Source organism: Dysidea avara, chromosome 3, assembly GCF_963678975.1.
Source record: "Dysidea avara chromosome 3, odDysAvar1.4, whole genome shotgun sequence".
Classification (NCBI taxonomy): Eukaryota; Metazoa; Porifera; class Demospongiae; order Dictyoceratida; family Dysideidae; genus Dysidea; species Dysidea avara.
The window spans coordinates 34,420,774-34,445,487 of record NC_089274.1 but is presented as its reverse complement, the minus strand read 5'-3'; the positions used below and the strand labels follow the sequence as shown (position 1 = coordinate 34,445,487).

The 24,714-nt window shown below is 37.9% G+C and overlaps 1 protein-coding gene across 3 annotated transcripts in view; it reads left to right on the top strand.

The window, feature by feature from the left end:
• The window catches only part of LOC136250811 (BAI1-associated protein 3-like), an 87,000-nt gene that overhangs the window by 32,350 nt on the left and 29,936 nt on the right, over nucleotides 1-24,714 (top strand). For all 3 annotated transcript variants that reach the window (XR_010698732.1, XM_066043116.1, XM_066043117.1), the window contains 10 exons: nucleotides 2,102-2,164; nucleotides 4,231-4,294; nucleotides 9,792-9,896; nucleotides 9,943-10,020; nucleotides 10,736-10,845; nucleotides 11,228-11,378; nucleotides 13,163-13,287; nucleotides 14,361-14,454; nucleotides 20,959-21,003; nucleotides 21,056-21,162. Coding sequence is in view for 2 of the 3 variants with exons in the window: in XM_066043116.1 (XP_065899188.1) it covers nucleotides 2,102-2,164; nucleotides 4,231-4,294; nucleotides 9,792-9,896; nucleotides 9,943-10,020; nucleotides 10,736-10,845; nucleotides 11,228-11,378; nucleotides 13,163-13,287; nucleotides 14,361-14,454; nucleotides 20,959-21,003; nucleotides 21,056-21,162 (942 nt within the window). In the remaining variant the exon portion in view is untranslated. The remainder of the gene's footprint in view (nucleotides 1-2,101; nucleotides 2,165-4,230; nucleotides 4,295-9,791; nucleotides 9,897-9,942; nucleotides 10,021-10,735; nucleotides 10,846-11,227; nucleotides 11,379-13,162; nucleotides 13,288-14,360; nucleotides 14,455-20,958; nucleotides 21,004-21,055; nucleotides 21,163-24,714) is intronic.

The window sequence follows — 24,714 nt, the reverse complement described above, 5'->3', positions numbered from 1 at the left end:
CTTTACAGTGCAGACTTTCAGTGTGAATTCCTAGTTGGGTAGTTAATTAATGAATAAATGTTAGTGTGGGTATTTAATCACTTGAGGATAGTTTATTTGCAATGCTAAGGTATTATCTGACATTGTTGCAGCCATGTTTTTTCCATTTTTCTAACCTGTCAGCTACATACGTATATTGTTTTTATCTCCTCTCTATTATGGACATTTTGTGACTGTACTATATTTTATAGTTGTAACATGGGTACGAGTGATTTGCCAGAAATGTATACTCAAAGCCTGAGGTGCGAATCCCGAGGACTGCGGGCATACATTTCTGGCAAATCACGAGTGCCCATGTTACAACTAATATGTAACACTTCCATTATGGCTTATAGCCTTAATTTCAATATGAGTGGAATCACTGGATTCGCTATATATGCATGCCTGAAAGATTCGATTATGGTTAGGCAGCAAGTAAGGTTGTAGCTACGATTGTTATAATCAATGGATGAGTCCTACGGATATCGCGGAAAGTTGAGTAGGGCAAATTTTGGGGAAGTTACAAGTGTTTTAATGTTTTCGCGTTGTTTAAAGACTAATCACAATGTATACTAAAGACCTAAAGGGGTAAGCTTCGTTATAGAGTGGTTAACTCATATCGTCCGTAATGTGGGCATGTCCGCATTCAAATATGTGCCGAAACGCTTGGGAATGCACTGTAAGACTACTCACCTTTAAGTAACATTTCCGGCTTGCAGAACGGCAAGCAGTGGCATAGCTACCATTGAGGCAACCGAGGTAGCTGCCTCGGTAGAAAAAATATTCAACTGAACAGGCTGAGCAGGGCTGAGTTTTGGCACCCCAAATTTTCTACTCAAACGTTACTAGACAGCATTACTGTACCACACTCAATTATATCTATGGCTGTAGTATTAAGCATTAAGCAGGACCATTGGACCAGAACCCATGGTGACACAGTCCGGCATTGGATGTATCACTTTTCAGCTACTTGAATTTGTAAAAAATAGAAATACTCTAATAGAGCAGTCATAGTAATATACTCTAATAGAACATTCAGCTATATCAGTACAGATTATAGACACTGTTCTCATTACACTGTTTGGTCTAAATCATTTACATTTATGTTAATCATGCATGCATATCATGTATTAGCAGTTACAATAAAAAACAGCCTCCACATGCCATTTCTAGGCTTGTGTCAATAATGCCGGCATAATTTCGAGCATAATAGGCTAACAAAAGCATCAAGCATTATGCCAGCATAATAGGATTTTCAAGAATTTTAATTAAAACGCACAATGCGCATGCCGAAAATACTGCACAACATGAAGACACTGCACATTATTACTGCATTTCATATCAAAAATCTTGCAGTGTTATTATTTTTACTATTTCTTAACTGATTATTCACACTTATGGAGATAAGATCAAGATACTCTAATAGAGCAGTCACTTACTTTTATACAGTAGTCAGGAAATGCAGATACACTCTAATAAAACAGTCAGCTCTCAAGCATAATCTTGATTTTGAGAGCATAATTTTGAGCATAATAGGCTGGATTTTTGAGCACTGCTCAAAAGCGTAATAGGCAATTTTCAAAGCATAACTGGCTCAAGCCTAGCCATTTCAAAGCATGCATATATTTTCAAAATTTTCCTGAAGGGAGCATGCCCCTAGACTCCCTAGCTTGATATCCTTAGCACATGCAGTTGAACATCACATCAAAGAGATAATCTGTGACTTAAACATCACATCAGATCAATGCTGAAAAAGTAGTGTGCATGACTATGACCTCCGTTGCAGTCCATGGATGGCCTGATCACTCAAAATATCTCCGGAGTAGTCTAATTCAGATTTTGTGTTAAGTGCAATTACACTAGTCTAATAATTGAAGCATGGTATGCATATACTGTAGTATTAACTAAGCTGGAGCATTACTTATGACTTTTAGAAAATGCTCAGAGTCTTACATTTCAATGTACACCGGTGTACATTTAGATGTTTCTCTGTGTTGAGATATACATGGCAAATGTATCCTCTGGAATTCCTTTGATCTGAAGTGTGAAAGTGTTACATATGTGGTTTGTTTCTTTTATTTAGGGATAGCGATGATACCGATCATGAAGTTGCAGTAACAGAAATTGATGTAAAAAGGTTTGGCAGGTATGTAATTGCAGATTCTTTAATTTGTTGTTTCCAATCACATATTCTTGTAAATATTTCTTTGTAAATTTTTACATAATTATAACATTCCCACAGAAGCTCTATACATCAAAGTAAAAAAAAACTAGGATTGTATGGTAATTAAACCCTGGGAATGAAAAAATCCCAGTAGATTAGAATCTTAAATATCAAGGTCAACATAATTTACACATTCATCGCAACATGAAGCCATACTAAAACTAACATGAAGCCATATTAAAATCTAAAAGTATGCCAAAATAGTATATCATTGTTATCAACACCTCAATTTCACCAACCGTCAAGTGTGTAGTACAAAGTACATTCAATAGTAAGGAAACAATACACTGGTGTTTGTTAATACTGATAGTATTAGCTAACTACTTAACATCTACTGTACATAGTATAGTGGCACAATGCAAAAATTGTGTACTTTTTCATAAATTCATGAAACTTTCCACATAAGTAGTACTCCTCATGACATAAATTTTTTGATGTAGTGCCATCGTAGATTTGACCTTTGGTGGCCTTTATGGCTATTTTTGCCCAGATATCTGTCTTTATAACTCCCTGAGGCATTAATTAACATAGTATGAATATAAAGATCTTGTTGAACAAAATAGCTTAGATTCATTTGAAGTTAATAGGTGAATTCCAAAGTTATGATCATTTATATTACCAATGAATTTTGAGATAATTTATCTCCCCATAGGTAATTTACACCCCAAGGGCAGGTAAACTCAGAGAATTTTGCAGCTAATAAAAGCGATTATAACTTCAAAATAGAATTACCAATTAACTTCAAATAAAAACAAAGTTGTTTCGTTCAACAAGGCCTTTACTTTGATATCATGTTTTAGCATGTCAATTAATGCCTCAGGGAGATAAGGACAGAAATGATCAAATTTCTGGGCAAAAATGGCCATTAAGGTCACCAAAGGTCAAATCTGCGATGGCACTATATCAAAAAATACATGTCATAAGGAATACTATTTATGTGGAGAGTTTCATACTTTTATGAAAAAGTGCATGGTTTGGCTAATTTTGGGGACTATGCCACTACGCTAACATGATGACTGACCCTGATATACATGTTTAGTAGCTATTGTGTAATATCAAGCACCACCAGCACCTCTTATTATCAATGTGGCTATCTATAAAATTTATAAAAAGTAAACAAACTAGTGTAAAAATAATTTAAAAAATTAAAACAGAGATCGCTGAAAAAAGTAAAGAAACAAAATTCAAACAAGCTAGAATTTTAAGCACACAGAGATCTCTATTTGGACTTAATGGATATGGTAGAGACTAAGGAAAAAAACAGTAGTTCCCATAAATCAGGGGCAGATAACTACTGAGAATGCTTCTGTATAAGTGTTTGTCCAAATAGAGATCTCCGTGTGTTTAACATGCTGGCTTGTTTGACTCTTCTTTCTTTACTTTTTTCAGCAATCTCTATTCCCAATTATTTTTACATACCATAGAGTCAGGTTGTTAAGCACATGCGCTTATAATTTTCTGAGAAAACTTTCAGTAAAAATAATACGATCTGTTAGGCACGTATGTATGCCTAATTAATAATTATGGTGTGTTTAACACTGAATCATTACGTTGTAATAGAGTAGTTCGTGGTCACCACACCAATGTATAAGGATATTTGACTCCATTTCTGGGTAAAATCCTTTATGACAACCAAGAATATCACAATCTAGAAGGCTGGTTTACTGTATACATAGTGAAGGGAGACTTCAAGGGAGATGTAAGCACTCAAGGAGACATTAATTTTCCAGTATTTCCAGCTTTCTTCCCGTTCGTAGTTCATGGCGTGTAACCCTCGCAATGGGCCATGTGCGCTTATCAGCCATGGGAAGTCACAAGAAATATGTATGCGCTTAACAAATAATATGCACTTAATAGACACATGTGCTTAACATCCCGACTCTACAGTAGGTGCTTGGGAAAGCTGAGGCTTCTGGTTGATAACATTGAAATCCTACTCAGCCATGATGTGGTTTAATTATTACTTATCTACTTGTGCTGTGTTTTAGATATCTTGTTGATCAATTCATTCAGTCTGATGATCTTATAGGAAGAGAATCCATGCCACTATCGGTTAGTAATAAACATGTAGCTACTACTTCCTATAGTACATGTATCCATGCATAAAATTATTTAGCTGCACAATACAGAGCATTTTCAATTTCACTATTGTATCATATGATTATTGTTTCATAGGCATAGCAAAGTTTTCCAGAGATAAAATTAATTAGATTGCTGAGCATGCTGAGGCTCATTTTAAAATTTATAATGAAGCAAGTCCAAACAGTAGGCATACCAAACAGGGCCATTTATTGTCATTCAAATGTCAATGAACGTATCAAATGACCACTATATTAAGATATCTCAATCATGCACATTAATAAACTCCACGTAATCATTAGACGAGGAGGGGATTAGGTATGAAGTTTCACACACTGCCATTACACATGATTATATCAAGACACATGATAGTATGCTGTGTGACCCCAGAAGCTGGTGCACCATACCATGGGCATTTTGACAGGAAGAAAGAAGATGCGATTTTCATGCACACGTAGCTCTGCGATAAATGGATTAAATTTTACAGTAGAGTTGCTCACTTGGTTGGGGACTCTCATCATACACTATGATGGTAGTGTATAGTAGGGACCACGAAGGAATAGGCGTGTCCCACAAAATAACATCACCCAAAAAAAACAGCCTCAATTTTCCCAGACGACAATGAGAAAGTATTGGTTAGGTAAAACTAAGTCCAAGCAAGCTTTCAGATCGACCTGAAACGCTTTCAACAAGTTGCTACGGAATTTTAAATTTTTTATTCAATGGAATTTTCTACTGACTGACTGAGTAACTGACTGACTGATGCCTTCAGACAAGTGTAACTCAATAACGGCTAAGGCTACAGGCTTGATTTTTTCACTGTTTGACATCGCTTTGTCCCGAGAGGTGCCTTTGGCATACTGCAGTACGTGTAATGCATTCTTCATAGACTTACCAGTGTCCTCTTTTGTGTCCCATTCATCTTTGCTGACAGCGAAAAGTGTCGATTTGGTGGTAACATGTCATGGCTTCCCTTCGTAATGGAAATTGTTCGCATTTTTCATAGTGGCTACTTCAATTGCAATGGTGTCTTTAAAACAGTTTTTGATTCGTACTGCTGTGTAATGGGTTGAACATAGCCAACAACAAAGCGTAATGGATACTTCACTTTTCAGATAATAATTTATATAACTGGGGCTCGCGGCACCAGCCCTTTCTTTCGGTATGCGTGGGTTGCAGAGATGCTTTTCGAACAGCTCTTGATTTGTACAGCTGTGTAACGGGTTGAACATAGCTGACAACGAAGCGTAATGGATACTTCACTTTTCAGACGATATAGCTGGGGTGTGCGGTGCCATTTCATGTAGGTTCACCAATCATAATAATATTATTTACAAAAAAATGTTAACAAACAAGTATTTCAGAAAATTTGGAATTTTCAACTAGAGTAGGGACCATAGCACGTCGATAAAAAGTACTGAAACAAGCTGGAGTAGTGCACAATATTAAATCACAGTGAAGTGTTATATATATCCCTACTATGCATTTCCATTATTGTATCTTGGAGCACAGTAGGGATATAACACTTCTTATTGTTTTACTATGATTTAATATCGTGCACTACTCCAGCTTGTTTCAGTACTTTTTATTGATGTGCTATGGTCCCTAGTCTAGTTGAAAATTAGAAATTTTTTGAAATACTTGTAAATATTTATAAATCCAGAATCAAGTACCATATTAGTTATTTTCATTTCCATCTGTTACAAGTGTGACTATAATCACAACAAAGGACTCAACAAAATTTGAGTGAGGCTTCAAGGATAGTGGCTGAACTATTTAGAGTAGCCAATTTACTACAGGATGTTTCATTAATTTAATCTGTGCAAAGCACGCCTGTGTCTCTGTTGAAGCTAAAAAGTCTCTGTTGCTCTGTAGAGAGTTCAGCTATATACCTTGCAAGTCTGGTATAGATAAGTTTTTGACACGTTCAGTAACAGGTGGTACATCAGTGTAGAAATGGGGCAGATTATCAACTGATTTACAACTGACATCATATGATTCTCCTACAAGAGCAATATTTTGATCCACTCCTTCACCATCAAAAGTGGGATGCTGCAGTAAGGAGATACCTGTGCCATGAAATTATTCCTTTGATGTTGTTGAGCTTGGATTGTGGTCTATATTATCTACAGCTGCAGTGGTGAAAACACTGCCACGCAATCTGGGAGGACAAACAACTTGCTCTCTGTGGAATTGTTTACAAACACTTGATCCCATTGTTGTAGAAAAGCTAAGAACACGATCATAAGAGATGCTCATACCTAGGTGGTAAAGCCTGTCTACTAATTCTTTCTTGCGTGTGTGAGCATGTAACATCAATCCAATGTGTGTTGGAAGTGGTGTCTCCTGTGCAATACTGTGTCTCACAGTTATAGATTGAGAGGTGCCCCCCCGCATTCGTCAATGTTTAATGCTGTTGAATTTTAACAGCTGAGCAATAGATAATGCTGCAGGATTTGTGTCTTCACTTTGGTCTTTGATATTGGGACCTTCTAATATCATGTTTACTAAGGCTAGCAGTAAGGGGGGAACAGATTCGTTTTGACAACCCACTGGAAACCCAAAGAAAGGTTTAGCTTTCCCAAACATTTGGTTACGAACAATGTTAGCTGCACGTGCAAGGTGGATAGCATCACTGTCACTATCAAACTTCCAGGCTTTGGTCAAAGCAGGGCCGATATCTTCTTCAAATGCCAATAGAATATCTTTCCCTTTCTTCTGAGCCCTCATATCAGTAAACTGAGCCAAAAGACGCTGTTTGAGTCGTGTGGTATGTACTCTTCCATTAGCTTTTATTCCAAGCTGTTCCATTCGTGATATGTAGAGCTGTGAAAGACCACTGAGTTTAAAAACTGGTGCCCTTTCTCCATCAATTTGTTCCTCTATGTACATTACCAGCTCAGCAAATGCAATTCCTGATACTGTTTCTGTTTCATCTGTGTGTCCGTCTCCCTTGACTTTTCTTGCACGGTTGTACAAGCTTACTAAACATTTTGTATGATATTTGGCATCCAGGGCCACCATGTCTGCAGTGCTAAGTTTGGCCAACAGCTCTGTATCCTCAAGTAGCACTGCACAGCTTCTTACTCGGGTTATATCCAGCTGCTTCGTGAAGACCACTAGTGCCTGAAGGTTGTCCACAAAAAAAGCATATGTCTTTTTGAACGCTTTTCTCATCACCTTGTAACCTCCTGTGTGTGTAGAGAGATTTGCTCTCTGCTGTTTGGGTTTCTTTTCTACTCTTTGTAATTTTGTATTATTGTACTGGAGCCTACACGACTGATGATACTGAGCATGATTTGTAACCATTGCCATTTCTATTCCACATCCTTCATCTAGTCTTTCTAACTGAAAAGGCAATTGGTTAAGCTCATTAAACTGAATTAACTGTTGTGCTAGTGAGCTGTAACCACTGCCTAAATCCTTTCTCTTGGATTTTGATGGACATGTCAGTGATTCCTTGGTTTCTTCTTGGCAGATAATACACAATTTCCTCCAGTTTGTTACAGTTTGGCATTTGGTAAAAGTTGACGGGACTTGTACGCTGGTGTCAACCAATGCAAAAGTCTTTGACATATTGCTTCTAATTAAGTAACACCCAAGCAATATCTAGAACCTTATACAAAAAAAAAACATGAAGATTAGCTTTTTATTACCGTGTTACTGCAAAAGTGAAACAATCACATGATTACAACATAATATGGTCACTTACAATGGATAGGAGTTGAAAGATGAAATTAAGCTACCATTTTAATTGGTTACTAGGCAACAAACCCAAATTTGATAAAAAATAGGTATATCTGATGAATTATTAATTAATTTGATATGTGCATAATTACATGAGAACATAATGTAAACAAGAAAACATGATTAATTAATATAAATGACAAATTTATAGTATCATTCTTTATAATTCTACTGTCACAGTGGCTAGCTAGTGTCCTTGGTAGTAACACTACACACAGAATACATTTTCACAATGCCCACTATACCAGAATAGGTTAATTAGTATAATACTGCATTATATTATAGAGATTTCAAGTTCATTTCGCCATTTTCTTTGTTTATAGCATCATTAAATATTGAATTATTGGTTGGCACAGTAAAGGGGCAGAACCTATTGAAGGGGGCGTGGTCTGCATTGGCCCAATATCCAAATTTGTTTGTAAAGTGATCCTCTACCTCTGTGCCAAATTTGGTGCTTTTATCACTAAAACGCACAATTTTATAGCTAATCCGCCTCACTATATATAAACACTTACTGATATCCTGATCACCAAAAATCGCAGTAGTTTGAGTACTAGAGAAAATTGCTTCAAACCAGATGACCAGGAAATAACACTTAAAGCACTGCCTATGCTTGTATTTATGGAAAATACAACACTTGGGGAGTGTCTTGAGGCAAATACAACACTCAGCTTCACCTCGTGCTGTATTAGCCTATCAACACGTCCCCTTGTGCTGTATTTTCTGTACACATGCACCGCGGTGCTTTAACTATAACATACATATATATATGTACTAGATAAAGCACGAGCGAAAGGCAGTGCTTTATCTGGTATAGAGAACTGTCAACTTGAGGTACACACAAGACACACAAAACAATTAGAAACTCATGGAGGAGTGTTATCATCGGTAGAATAGGCATTGCACCTGTGTTTCGCTTGCGCTGCACTGTGCTGCGCCTTCATTAGTTGTTTTGTGAGACCTAGTCCGTCTTCTCAATACTTAAAGTTTTTGATTGTGGTACTTTAATAAGCATATTCCTAGGACTTGTCCATTCATGTGAGCAAAACGTACTAAGAACATTCACTGCTGCTGACCACAAGCAACCATCATCGAAATCTTCAAGTGTGTCTATAAATTAAATCCAGTGGTTTTCCTCTTACTGGTTGGGTTGACTGGTCAGCCAGCGCAGTCAGGCTATCTGGCTTGGTTGATTGGTTGTACTGGCCAGAATGAGTGACTACTCACTCAAAGTAAGCTATCAGCCTACAAAATAGACCTGGCAGTTCTATAACTACCTGATATAGAACTGTGGTCTATTAAAGTGTTCTATAACTACCCAATATAGAACACTTGGGCTTTTATGGCAAATATAGAACACTTTTTTGCTTTGATACTCCCACGCAAAATTCTTTATATATATATATATAAACAGCCAAGCTGGGTGTGGCTCCCAAAAAGCCTGGGCGAAAAAAGTGAAATCAAAGGTGGTAGCCAAGAAATAACTGTGATGGTAGGTTAATGGCCAAAAAATTAATAATGATAATTTAGGGAATTTAGTAATGAAATATGGAGGAGGTAACACAAATTCACCTGAATTTCACAAACTGTAGGATTTATAGTTTTGTGTAACTAATTTAGTGCTATTCTATTCAATAGAGATTATGTTTAGATATAACTTATTTAGCCACTGTATGGATACCAGATGTCTGTGTGTCAGTAAAATTGTTTATTGTCTCTATAGGAAGTTGATTTGTTACCAAGGGAGAAGGAATTAACAATTTGGGGTCGTCACAAGAAGAAACCACATGGACATGTTACCATACAAGTGAAGCTTGTTAGGTCACAGGTATTATACTGGTATGTGTAACTTAATATATTATACATTTATGTAGCCTGCAGTGGATGAAGCTAAAGTGTTGAAGGATCATAGTCTGCTTACTGCAACTGTACTGGATTTTGAATCACACATGGTATGAGTGTGTGTGTGTTTGTAGTAGTGTGTGTGCGCGTGTGTGCTTTGCATGGCTACTGTAGGCTAGTGTGTGTGTATGTGTGTGCGTGTGTGTGTATGAGGGGAGGAACAGCATAGCCAAGTGGTTAGGGTGTCCGTCTGGTAATCGAAAGGTTCCAGGTTTGATTCTCAGCTGGGCCACTTTGGTGTTGTTGTTGTTTCCTTGAGCAAGAAACTTTACTCACACTGCTCCAGTCTCACCAGCTGTTAAAATGGGGACCTGGTGGCCTGGTGCCAACTGGGGAAACAGCCCACCCAGCTGTAACATCAATGGGTACCTGGTGTAAATTGGGGAAGCAAATGCTCAACTGACCATGTCTCATATAGCAATTGAAGGTCCAGGTGGGACTTCGGGTGCCCACACCTTCTCCTGTGAGACATGGTACATCCTCCTGTGGGTTACTAGTCCTGGCCCAGGAGGGCATGCCTGCACTGACTCGTAGCACCTGAGTAGTGCACAGGTTCCCCAGCTGAAGGCTTTGCTTTTGCTTTTGCTTTGCTTTTACTTTGTGTGTGTGTGTGCGCGTGCGCATGCGTGTGTGTGTGCGTGCGCGCGTGTGTGTGCGTGCGTGTGCATGGTTGTATATTTCTGCATATTGTGTGTATATATGTGTGTTTGTGAATTGTGTGGCATGCATAGGTGAATGTTGCTAACTATGTTTTCCCTTGTACAGACTGGAGAATATGCTGTTGGATGGAACACAAAGGTTACACCACTTAGTTATAAACTGTTATCACTTAATGCTCGTATGAATGGGATTTCTCCATTACAAGAAGCCTCAATGTTAGTTGACTGTATATCCGTACTTTGTAACACAAAATCCTTTATGATAACTAAACTATAGCATGTATGTACACATACACAGTGCACACTATAGCTACTTCATTCATTCGTTTACTTTAATTTTCTGGTTAAAAATATCCTTAGTTTTGTGAATATTCCTAGAATAGTAAACATATATAGTCCAATTGTTCTAGTACATCACACAAATACATTTCGTTGTGCTAAACTGCCAGATAAGAAACTTTGCTGCAGTATATGAAAAGGAATTTATGAGATACACTATCTCCGTTAGTTTTTTGCAATTAAAATGTTTATACATTATTAACATACATGTACAATGCAGCTAAACTTATTATGATTTCTAACTATTTTCTCAATGCAGTCTGTTTCCACTTCTACAATTATATGACAAACATGTTGACTTGTCCATTATTGGCTACTTTGGAGTAGTGAGAACAATTAGTCTACACCAGGACCAACTGCCTGCCAGTCCTACTGGGTCACGTGAGAACAGTACAGCTTTTCCTGAATGGGTAAGTAGAAAGATTGGATACTGGTACGTATATAATAAAACAAGTAGGGATTTGTTTACAATGAAATAAGGTTGTTTACCATAGCTACCTATAAGCATAGACATAGTAAGACGGGGGGGCTCTGTTCCAAGCTAGGTACAGCAGTGTGCAAAGCACACTCTGCTGTGGAGCATGACCTAGTCTGAGGGCATGCCTTCACAGATTTTAGCCTTCTGAGATTAATTCTGAGAACAACTATATGCACTGGCTGCTCTATTGACTGTTCTATTAGAGTATTTCAATCTTTTTGCAAACTAAAATCAGAAATCAATAGCTCCTCCCCCGGTTGCAAGTACCATAAATACACTAGCTTGTTTATAATATCTAGTACTTGTGACTATTTAAGGTGACTGCTGTATTAGAATATCCCATTCTGCTGTTTACTGTGTCTTCTCAAGTTAAGTGTTCCCACACAATAAACTGTTAAAATTTAATGGTGTGGTCACAACACTTGGTTTTTATAAGTGCATCCATGTATTGCCTTTCATAGTATCATATGCACTGTACTTTTATTAGTTTCCTGTTGGTTTTGTTTTTAAATCTATACACACGCCTATATATGAGGAAAGTGCCAAAAATTAATACCTTGGTATGGTTTCCATACATGAAGAAGATGACAATGGGTGAGATAAAGAAAGACTACATGGCAGAGATTCATCAGAACCATGAAAAGGCACATGCCACACATAAGTTAAATAGTGCTGGTCTCTAGCCTTGTGACTGGTCAGGCTGGCAGGCAGACAAGTTCTTTGGAATTTTATAAAAATCATGTATTAGAACCCTTGTGTAGTCAAGTAAGTATATTTGCTCCCTTGATTAGCTGAGCTCTTGGGCAAACCCACTGGTGTTATTATTCACTAAGGCAAACACATTTCAAGGGGATTTACTAGCTATGATATCCAGAAACCAATTAATTTTACAAACACAAAAACAGTTTCTAATAACATTGACCTGCTCTGATGATACAGTCAACTAGAGTACCCACTTGCATTTAGAAACAGTAGCAGGAAAGCCAGTTAATAAACACTGAGCACGTTTATAGTGACACTTAGATATGAATACTCATAAAACATTGTATGATTGGCCAAGAACACTTAGCTCAGGGGTATCATAAGTTCAGATAAAATTTGTAACTCATCCTTTGTCTGTTTAAACAATCAAAATGATGGTGATGCTGTGTCTGAAGTTTGACTGCTTTGAAAGATTATTTTTGATGACATGATGTTTTCTTGTGACTCAGTCTCATATAAGTCAGTATTATCGTAAAAAAATTGTTTGCCGCCTAGCATTGCAATTGTGAGATGTCTCAGCCAGACAGAAAGTAATGTTAACTGCTATTGCAGTTTTTACTTGATAGAGGGAAATTATTGCTGTGTTATTAAGGTACAATTCCTATTGTGCTGAGCATTGAATTGAAGTTTGTTTGATGAATATGATGTTGCAGACGCTACACTGTACATTATTGTGCATTGCTGCAAGTGCAGGTGGTGCTGCAGGGAAGTTGGATAAGTAGTCATGCTGTGCTCTTTTCAATAACACTTGTATATTAAAGCAAGCCTCCACAGTTGACCTAAGTGTCAGGAAAGGGCTGACCATAACTATAACTCTGAATGGTCAGCACACCTAACCATATAAAAATACCCATGCACTTTGCTAGAATACATAAGCATTGTTTATGACATACGCTTTAAATTACACATGTGCTGTGCAATGGGTTTATGAGAATGTGTATTTATATGTAATAGATTAACACAATTATGAAATGTTTGGAAACTTTGGATGATAGTGTGATGGGAACATTAAGAAGACAGAATGAATTGTTTAATTTCAAAGTGAAAGAAGGGATTGAATATCTAGCTCTGCATGTCAAGTATGTTAAAATATTTTTGTGTGTACGTATATGAAATCATTTGTATATGTGCAAGTGTGGGTGGTGCCCCTTCATTGGACAATGCTTGTAAGAAAAATTGAGATACTCTAATAGAGCAGTCAATCACTCTATTGAAACTGTCACCTTTTACACCTGTACATAGCTACATAATTTATAGAGTGAAATTATCTAAAGAGTAAGAGCTGTTAAATTATGAAAATTTTCTTGGGGGAAAGCCCACAGATCCCCTAACATAACATCCATATCTGTTCTATGCTTTATATTCTGCTGTGTAATTTTCATTGTCTCCTCCACTCTTTGGCCTGCTCCATCATCACTGCATACATGTATACGCATGTCTGTGTGCATAGCTAGATCCTTTTTATAATGTTTAGGTATGTAATTTTTAGTTGCTTATGCTGTTTGTTGTAATTTTGTGAGACATTATAGTCATAGCAAGAGTATATAATGGGGAGGGAGAGTGTCGGACCTGCACTATAGGCTGTGAAAAATGAGCTTGTAAAGTAACCTGCATAGCTTTGTTTCTTCTTGTAAACTTGACCCTGTTGATTGCTCAGGTTTGACACCTTAAAATTTTGATAGGTGTTCCACATGGAATCGCAATGGCTGAAATTCAATCTAGACGTGTCACTTTTGCTGGTAGAATGCTGAGGTAGGGATGGCGACCATGATGAAATCTTGACCATGATAAAATCTCGAATGAAATCTCGTACATCATGGATGAAACCTCAATGTTTGCTTTCCTGGTTAGCTGCTTGTGTCTTTCTCATTGTACTGCGAGTTCTTATGCATTATGTGCCACACTTTTCTTGAGTACACCGTTCTTTCACTCAGTAGTCATGGCCTTGGTTTAGAAATTCAATGTATAATGTAGTGAGTTATAGAAATGTTGGCTTATTACTGACCTTGAAAGAAATGAAGATTAAAAATTCACATATCTTTGTGATTAAAACACCAGTTCACAAATGTAACCTCACTGTGCTTGCTATATCTATGGTATGCATATTGACATTCATATCTATGATAAAAGAACGTAATTTTCCCTATCTCAGGCTCATCAAGGAAATGTACATGATTACACCTCATGTGAAAAGGCTGGAAGAACACAGGAGGAATTTGAAAGCTACTTTGCAGGATGCATGTGTGGTATGTGTATGTATGTAGCTATATACTTTAGTGTGGACATTCAAAGGCTCCACTCAAATCACATATTACCCTGACAATATCATGGGAATGCAGTTTGTGGTTTGATACCCAACCAGTTCAAAGATACGATACATTTTGACTTGTTATATTGAGCAACACGAAACATTTAATTGTGGGTTTTGGTTTACAGGTTAGGCTAGGCTCAGTATAGTTGCTAAGTTTTGATTAGTTGATAACAACAAATGTAAAAATCATTTGGGCAATGTGTGGATGCATGTTTCTACCCACCACGTGTCAGCCATTGAGCAGACCACGGAACAACACAATGATGACAACTAGTCTAAAGATTTAAATAGGTGAATAACTTGCATTCCCAACTACTTAATATATTAACTTACTTACTCACTGCCCAATACCATGTCAGTAGGCTTAATGTAGTACAAAATGATAAAACCAAAAATTCAGATCCCACAATCACATTTTTCTGACATTGTGTCTAAAGCAAAAATATATAATGATGTATGAATAACGTTCTGAAGGCTATAAGTCCACACTATTAAAACCACTATCAATCATGATATACTAATGCGTAAAAGAGTTCTCTGTAGTTCTTTCACCTATCAGGTAAGTGTGCCTAAAGTGATATATATCACTTATACCACGACTGTGTCAGGTTTTGCTGATACATGCATACACCCTTAGCTCTGTGGCCTGTGGCCCTCAGGCTTTGGGTGTATATATCAGCAATATCTGTTGCAGCCATTGTATCGAGACACACGGTAGTGTGTCGTACGGCCCAAGAAGTCAGAGCGCCACACCATGAGTATATTAACAGGAAGAAAGAAAACGCAATTTTCACACCTTTGTATCTCTGTGATCCCTTATCCGATTGGAACCAAATGTGCTAGAGACGTGCCGCCTAGTTAGGGGAGTCTACATACCAAATTTGAAGAAAATCGCTCCAGCCATTTCCGAGATACGAGCGAACACAATTTCGCTTTAATTTCTTCGTTTTTTTCTTTTTCATCTTCATTTCACACTCTTCGCAAAATTCGCCATAAAACACGAATGCGTGCTCGAGTTGGGCTGAAATGTGGCACACTTAAAGGGCTCATTAAGGCGGATCTCTGTACCAACTTTGGTAGGACTCTGATGAACATTCACGGAGTTATTACCGATTATTTGCGTAAAATAAGGTCGAAGGTCTGTCACGCCTACAGGGTAAACCCCTTGGAGGAATCAGTTGAAAATTGATATGTAGATGGAGCAACCATCTTAGGAGTGCCTTTTTGTAGTTTGAAAGGAATCGGGATAAAGGCCATGGAGATATGACACAAAACCCAACCTGTGTCAAAATTACGCGATCGATTTTTATGAATAAAAAAAATATTAGTTTTCGTGTCTACCAGGCAAACCGCTTAGAGCAACGAGCTGAAAATCAGTATGTAGTTGGAATAATCATCATAGAAAGTCCTTGCAGTGGTACAGAAGAATCGGATTACAAATCACTGAGTTATGATTCGAAAGGCAACTACGTGCAGCAAATGCTAGATCGAGATACTCTAATAGAACAGTCACCCTAATAAAGCATTCAGCTGCATTTGTAATTTTACTCAATTATATTACATTGCAAGTTATTCTGTAGGGAATTCAGCTACAAACAAGTCACCCTGTAGTCAGATCAGCTAGAAGAAGGTACCTAATAGAGAGTTCAGCTACAAAGAAGCCATCATGTAGAGAGTTCAGCTCAAATAAATCACCCTGTAGAGAATTCAGCTACAAACAAATTGCCCTGTAGAGAGATCAGCTAGAAGAAGTTACCTTGTAGAGAGTTCAGTTACAAAGAAACAATCATGCAAAGAGTTTAGCTGCAAACAAATCACCCAGTAGAAAGTTCCGCTATGAACAGATCACACTGTAGAGAGTTCAGTTAGAAACAAGTCATCCTGTAGATAGATCAGCTAGAAGAAGTCACTTTGTAGAGAGTTCAGCTACAAAGAAACCACCATGTAAGAGAGTTCAGCTGCAAACAGATCACCTGTAGAGAGTTCAGCTAGGAACAAGTCACCCTGTACAGAGATCAGCTAGAAACAAGTCATCCTGTAGAGAGTTCAGCTAGAAGAAGTTACACTGTAGAGAGTTCAACTACAAAGAAACTACCATGTAGAGAGTTCAGCTGCAAACAAATCGCCCTGTAGAGAATTCAGCTACAAACAATTACCCTGTAGAAAGATCAGCTAGAAGAAGTTACCTTGTAGAGAGTTCAGCTACAAACAAATCACCCTGTAGAGAGTTCAGCTACAAACAAGTCATCCAGTAGAGAGATCAGCTAGAAGGATCACTTTGCAGAGAGGTCAGCTACAAAGAAATCACTCTGCTTCATCTTTTCTTCTTCCTGTAGTAAAGAAAAAAATGATAGGTTAAAAAGCCCTAAAGCCGGCCATAGGCCGGCTTTGGGTTATACAAATACAAAAAGAAGTGAACTCTAATCCAAAACAGCTAAGCTGTAAAAAAGAGTGCGGCCCTTGAAAAGGCTATGGTGAAAAAAGATGTGAAATCCAAGGTGGCGGCCAAGAAATGACTCTGATGGTAGGTTAATGGTAAAAATTTTAATAACGACAATTCCGGTGAATTTTGTGCCAATTGACCAAGCGGCACCAAATTCACCTGAATTGTTGTTATTAAAATTTTTACCATTAACCTACCATCACAGCCATTTCTTGGCCGCCACCTTGGATTTCACATCTTTTTTCACTATAGCCTTTCTCAGGGCCGCACTCTTTTTTTACAGCTTGGCTGTTTTGGATTAGATAACTATTACATGTTTGAATGCATGTATGTACACAGGGGTATCAGAGTAAAAGTGAAAGTGGTAAGGCTCAGTCCTAATGCTGCTGAAGACGCTTCTGTATTGCTGTTTACTTTTAAACCTACCATTTGAATTTATTAAGAGATTAACTGTAAGAAAATGTTTCCAAAGTAGGCTACAAAGAGAAACAATGTCAAAGCAAAATAATTGTAACGGTAATTATTTTTTGAGACGCTTAACATGGATTAAGTCATGAAGCTGTTCTGGGTGAAAGACAGGTTAGATTAGTTTTGAATGGTGCCATTAAATAAATGCTAAGTATTGCATGTTCAGTACTTTTAGTTTTGACTTCAAGTTTTAAAGTTTTTTCTGCCAAAATTGGTAAGGCTCTGGCTTCACTGGTCGCACCTACTCTGATGCTCTTGTATGTATGTACATACGTATGTATGTATGTATGTACATACGTATGTATGTATGTATGTATGTATGTATGTATGTATGTATGTATGTATGTATGTATGTATGTATGTATGTATGTATGTATGTATGTATGTATATATGTATGTATGTATGTATGTAATAGTTGTAACACAAGCATGAGGGCTTGGCCTGATATGTATGCCCGACTGCCCAAAGGCTGCAGGCCCGAGGGCAGAGGGCATACATATCAGGCAAAGCCCGAATGCCTTGTGTTACAGCTAATATGTAATACTTATTAGGCTGATAGCCTGTAAAGGGCGACCAGTCACCCAAGCTGATACGAGTGCAACCAATGGATGTATTATATATGCATACCTAAATTTTTCGATTATGGGTCAGCAGCTAGTACGTTCTGGTTACATTATGTTATGATAAATGGACATATCCTAGAGATATCATGGAGAATTTCTGTTATGCGAATTTAATGTTTTAATCAGTGCTATTGAATCGTTTATGGAAAAACTACACAGTTCACTAAAGGCCTAGAAAGGTAAGCTTGCTTGTAGAGTGGTTACTCTGTGCAGAGTGGTAGCTTCATGATGGGGGCATGTCCATATTCAAAAATGTGCGGAAACGATCAATGAATAAGCTATAGCACTAGTTTTCACCTTGGGCCAACGTTTTTCAACTTGTAGGATGGCGAGGATAACAAAATGCTCTCCGTCTGAGTGGTTTACATAGCGAAATCCAAATCGTGCATCCTAATCACGTGAGTATTGATCTCCACAATTGATTTTGGCATCAACGTCTATGTAATCACTGCCCAGTTGTAGACCGGCTACATTTCGTATGTAGCCTGGTCGGCTCCTTTGATCTGAGGTGTGAAAGTGTTACATATATGTATGTATGTGTGTGTGTTTGTGTGTCTGTGTCTCTGTGTGTGTTTGTGTGTCTGTGTCTGCGTGTATCTGTGTGTGTGTCTGTATGTATGTATGTATGTATGTATGTATGTATGTATGTATGTATGTATGTATGTATGTATGTATGTATGTATGTATGTATGTATGTATGTATGTATGTATGTATGTATGTATGTATCACACAGTACAATAGTACTGCTTAAGTAGGGATCCCACCAAAAATGACGTGTGCCGCCTAAAATGCCGCCTTTAAAAATCATCCTAGAGACATCTTATGCCACGAAAATCACCTTTACGGAACAATATTAGTCCATCTACTGTAACATGAAATACACCATTAAAACACTTACCAGTGATTGGATATTGAATTTTTTTTTAAATCTCTAAAACTTGAAATTTTGTCTCACTTACTCAATCACCCACCCACCCACTGACCACAGTCGCAAGCCTAGAGCCCAAACGAAGCAGCGAATGGTCACCACTTTATGCCACAACAACAAACTCACCGGTGGGATGTGCCTTTTGGAGGTTCCAATGAGTGTACGCCCTGGGCCGTGGCTGTGCGCCTTGTCTTTCCTTTTATCTTCAATCAGGTTGGTTGTCTTTTTCTTCAAGCATCGAAACCATACCAAGGCATTAATTTTCCATATCAACACTTCTGTAGACACCACAAAATTATTACAGAAAGTGCTTATGCAGCTGAAAGAGTGGGGCGCTTATAGTTTCAAGTGTTGCATGTGAAACATTAAGGCTGCTGAGTTGTCACTTTGACTTTTGCCAATGCCTGGACTGCATTCAATGAATAGATTTGTTACTTAATAGATGGACTGATACTCGACAGCTTGTTCCTCTGAACACACTGACTCAGCCACACAGTGCTGGACGGCGAGACCTGTGAGTGATTGGATAGTACTCGAGTGGAAATTATATTACTTCATCCTGTTAGTCGATACTAAGCTACAGACAACTGAAAGGGCCTGTTCATTTGACCAACTTCTGGCCAGGGTGAATAGAACGTGGGCCATCGTACTGAGACAGGTCATAGATCTGAACGCCACTGCTACTACGATCAAAGGTAAGGTATGCATGCTACTACGGGCTTATGTGCTTCCAATTTTGGCACAGTACGTACTTTAATAAGTTGTACAGGAACTTAATAGCTAGCTCACAAGTTACACTATAATGCACCTATCAATGTAATCCCCGACTACCACAGATACGGGCTGAGGTGGGGAAAGGTGGGGATTTGCATCACTGAAAATTACAATTCCCCACCTACTGGGGAAGTATGGCGATGCAAACCCCGACCAAGTCTCGACTTGCAAACCCCGGGAATATTGGGGCTAGGAGGGATTTATACGGTCGTGTGGTGTTGGTCTAGTGATGAGTTGGTTCCTAGTATGAAGTAGCTAGCACCTGAGACACTCTTTCCTAAACTGAAATCACACACTTTTGCTGCCTGAGTGAATCACTTTAGCGAAGACAAATCCCCACTATGTGTCAGGGAAATGTAGCAATCACTGATTCTCCCACCATCCCCGACCTTTCCCCACCCTCAGCCTGTATCTGTGGTAGTCAGGCATTACATTGATAGGTGCATAACTAGCTGTGTTACAACAATAAAACTAAACAAACTAGTATTTTTTTTTTAAATTGTTAATTTAAAAATGAAGTAGGGATCTATGCAATAAAATGTGGTGAAACAAGAGATGAATGATGGTATTACAGCATAGCTTGATGGGAAAGTCCCTACTTTGGCACCAGGGGTGGTGGAGCAGGCCAAAGAGTGAAGTGACCAGGCCAGCTGTAAGTTGAAGACCAAAAAAAAAGGTCACAGCCTGCTGACAATAGCTGTTCTCCACCAATTATATCTCCTTATTTATAAACTACACATACGTAGCTAAGTAGCTTGCTACACTGCTTCTCTGAATACTGTGATTGCTCTATTAGAGTATCCAGATCCTGACTGTTCTATTAGAGTATGTCGATCTTTTCTTGCAAACAGTGTCCCATAAAAGTGGGGGGGCCATGCCCTCCCCCCTCCCCGTCTCCACCTCTTATGTTTGGCACATTAGCTACAATTTTGCTCAATGCCAAAGTAGGGAGATTTCTACCGAGTTATGCTGTAACACCATCATTCATCTCTTGTTTCACTACTTTTTATTGCATAGATCCCTACTACATTTTTAAATAGCAATTTTTTAAAAATACTAGTGTATGTATGTATGCATGTATGTATGTATGTATGTATGTATGCTTATGTGTATGCATATGTAGGTATACTGTATGTTCTATATGTAATACGTAACCATGTGCAACAGTGTAGCGAGTTTATTGCATATTCTGTTATTTTAGAATGCTTGTAAACAGTGGTTTGATATCCTAGTTGCATTAGAAATGGTAAAGTGTACATTATCATTTGTGCTGATTATGACTAGAAATGTTTCCATAGGATGAACAAAAACAACTGCTCCATTTAATTGAAGTGGTTGATCACATTATTCAACACCTCCATAATACTAATGTTGTTGGGAATGAAGCTAGCACTGTGTTTAAAGAGTAAGTGATCCACAATACTCTTGTCAAGACACACAGTAGTGTGTGGTGTTTCCAAGAAGGCTGGTGCTCCACATCATGTTTGCAGTAATAGGAAAATTGAAATTTTATGTTACATACAACTGAATTGATTGCAAAGGTACTTCTCGTACTATTTATGCTGAGTAACAGGCTGAACATAGTTGGCAAAGCATAATGGCCTAGGCTTGAGTCTATTATGCTCTAAATTATACTATGCTTTTTGGCATTTCCCCAATTTTCTACCTATTATGCTTGTTTTTATGCTTTTCAGAAATGCATTATGCTTTTGTTTTTCTTCGTACAGAGAAGTTTTTCATATGATAGAATGTAAATGGAGAAGTTTCACTTCAACTGCAGCGTACAAATAATAGCACTAGCTTGAAGAGGGGATGTGCTCCAGAGTTAGTTAGTTAGTAGGCATGTTAGACCAGGGGGTAGTCTGTCAGAAGCTATAGACATGACATTTTATTGTCTAATATGTAGCTTTGTATGCAAATAATTATGTATATAATATTAGTTTCTGATTGATCTTCTGAGTTCTATCAATTGGTATTCGAAGGACAGCAACTGCTCAGTATAATATGTGACTTGCATTTGCAAAGAGCCTATTAGCCTCCTGGGGATAAACGTACTCATTCCCTCTGTTGCATGCAATGACTGTTCTATTAGAGTATTGACTGTTCTATTAGAGAAGCTCGTTCTTTTTGAAATATCTTCCTGGTTTGATATTAACCCCAGTCTCACTGTAGACCCACAGAGACTTCACTAGTTTCAATGTCCAGACATTTATTAGCTATATTGACTCAACACTAGCTTTTAATATCATCAGAGCTTCTATTGCGATGTCTTCCAATCGAGCTTCCAATAATCATAATCGTCATATCACATTTTACTCAATATCAGACGATGAGATGCATTATATAATACCAAATTTGATGATTGAAGCTCAGCTAAAATGTTTTGCCCTGCTAGTTGGCACGTGACTATGTTTGTCCTATAAAACTCAAACCCACATTGGAAAACATTCATTCCATCAAGTGTAGTAAGATTGCAGTGCGTTTTTCTACTCTTTGTCAGGAATCATTTCACCATCAAAAGCAGGTTAGCCCTTGACTTTGTGACTGTTATAGCAGAAATTATACTTATTGTGGCAGAAATTTGTCAATTATGCTCCTAATTATGCTCCATTATACCAGCACATATGCTTTATGCTTTTCATCTCCTATTATGCCAAAAATTATGCGACACAATCCTATAATGGCCACTTCACTTTTCAATATTGGGAGCATGTTCAACAAAAACATTAAGTGTGGCATCATTCATTCTTTTGATATGGTATGCATGGGTTCACCAGCCATTATTATGATACAAAAAAAGTAGTATAGAAGGGAATTTTAAGTACAATTAGAAATAAAAGGCTATGAAACAAGGGAGGTCGCCTACACTTGCAGATATATATACTAGTGAGCATTTAATCCATAATTCAGTCATTGATGTAGACTGAAGTAGGGATTAAATGTCCACTAGTACATTGTTACGAATTTGAGTGGGAACTCTGGACTAACTTATTTTCACGTGACAATGTACAATGACATCATACACTATATTTAATCTATTTAACAAATGTTCTAAATATTTCCTACAATGCCAGGGGTTGATTATCCTAATAATCAAAATTTAAGATTAACAACTGTAAATGAGTTCAGTGTTCTACATATTGATCAGTTAATGTTCCATTGATACCTCAAGAGGGATAAGTTGCTGTATTGGTCTGTATAAATTCAAGGTCTTCTTGTCTTGACTCAAAATAATGATTTTAGCTGCTCTGGTCTGTCCATCTCTTCCTGAAATCAGTTCCACTACCCTTGCCAGTTTCCACCAACTCTGGTGGGTGAGGTCGTCCTTCAAAACTACTATGTCTCCTTGCTTAATAACTGGGCGTTATGCCTGACCTTGACCTTTACTGTTACAAAAACCATGTTCATGTAGACCCAGCAGATATTCCCTTCTCCATTGTTGTGTGAAAATCATTCAATACCTTAAATTGGTGTCTCGCTCTCCCCTTGTAAGCGACCTGTTTACATTAGCTATTTCAAACTGATGTTCACTGGATGCCTTTATTATCTGTCTGCCATAGACTAAATAAGCTGGGGTTAAAGGTTGAGACACTACCTTCACATCATCATACATACATGTCAAGGGCCGATTATTTATTGTTGCTTCAATCTTCAATTTCTACTACAATGGTGCGTAACTCCTCAAATGATAGAGTGGATCTGCCAATGGTCTTCTTCAAGCATCTCTTTGTAATTCCCACCATTCTCTCCCAGAATCAACCCCACCATGGTGACCCCACTATGGTGCCTTCTCCACTATAAATTTCCACTGGATCTGATTGTTCACTACTTCCTTACATCTAACAATCTTCTTAATGTCTGCAGAGGTGGAATTGAACGTTTTTGCATTATCTGAAAGGATCATTGATGGCAAGTTACGTCTACTTGTAAATTGCCTAAATGATTGAAGAAATGATACTGCAGAAAGATCCTCCGTTATCTCAAGATGGACTGCTCAGGTAGAAGTGCAAGTATACAAACACAAATATACCTTCTGTTGCTGACCTTTAGATTGGACATATAGAGGTCCAGCAAAATCTACCCCTGTGTGTATAAAAGGTGGCCAATCACTTACTCTCTCCCCAGGAAGATCAGGTTTCATTGAAGACATATATGGTTTACTTTCAGACTTCAAACACAAACACACTTTCTGATCACTTGTTTAACTGTCTCATGTCTCTGTATTGTCTAATAAGTCTGGTGTATTGAGTTCAAAGTTTCTCTTATCCCATTATGGTGAACAACCTTGTGGTATTCTGAAATCAGTAGTGTTGTATACTTGTGCGTTGCTGGCAACAAAATTGAATTGTTAGCTCCTTCAGAAACTGATGATTCACTAAGTCTTCCCTTACAACGAATTATTCCCTGAACATCTAAATATATATAAGATAATTTGTTTGATCTTGACTTCCTTTGTACCCCATGCTAATTCTTTCCTTTCTTGAGGAAAGCATTGTCCTTATATTGTCTTGGTCCATATTCGCTCTGCTCTAGAAAGGCTCTCAGCAGATAGAATCTCCTTACTGCATTGGCTTGAAGGTGTTTTCAACCTTTCCACAAATTTCAAAACAAGTGCTGTAACATGTAATAGCTTCAATCTTGTACTGTACCGTTTGGGTGAAATAATTTCTTCTAAATCAATGCTGGGTTGGGCTACTTGTTGTGATGTACTAGCCAAGGAGTGAATAATTGTTGTGGAGTTTTTCCCCAGTTCTGCATTAGCACTTCCCACTTCAAAGTTCATGGGCATATCAGGCCACTTTTCTGACTCATGTTGAAGAAAGCTTGGTCCATTCTAATTGTTCAGAGTTCCATGGCTCCATATGAGCGAGATGGTAAGTCTGCCGGATTTTCCTTTCCTGGGCAGAATCTCCATGATTCTCATTCTGTTAATCTTCTGATCTCATTTACTCTGCCT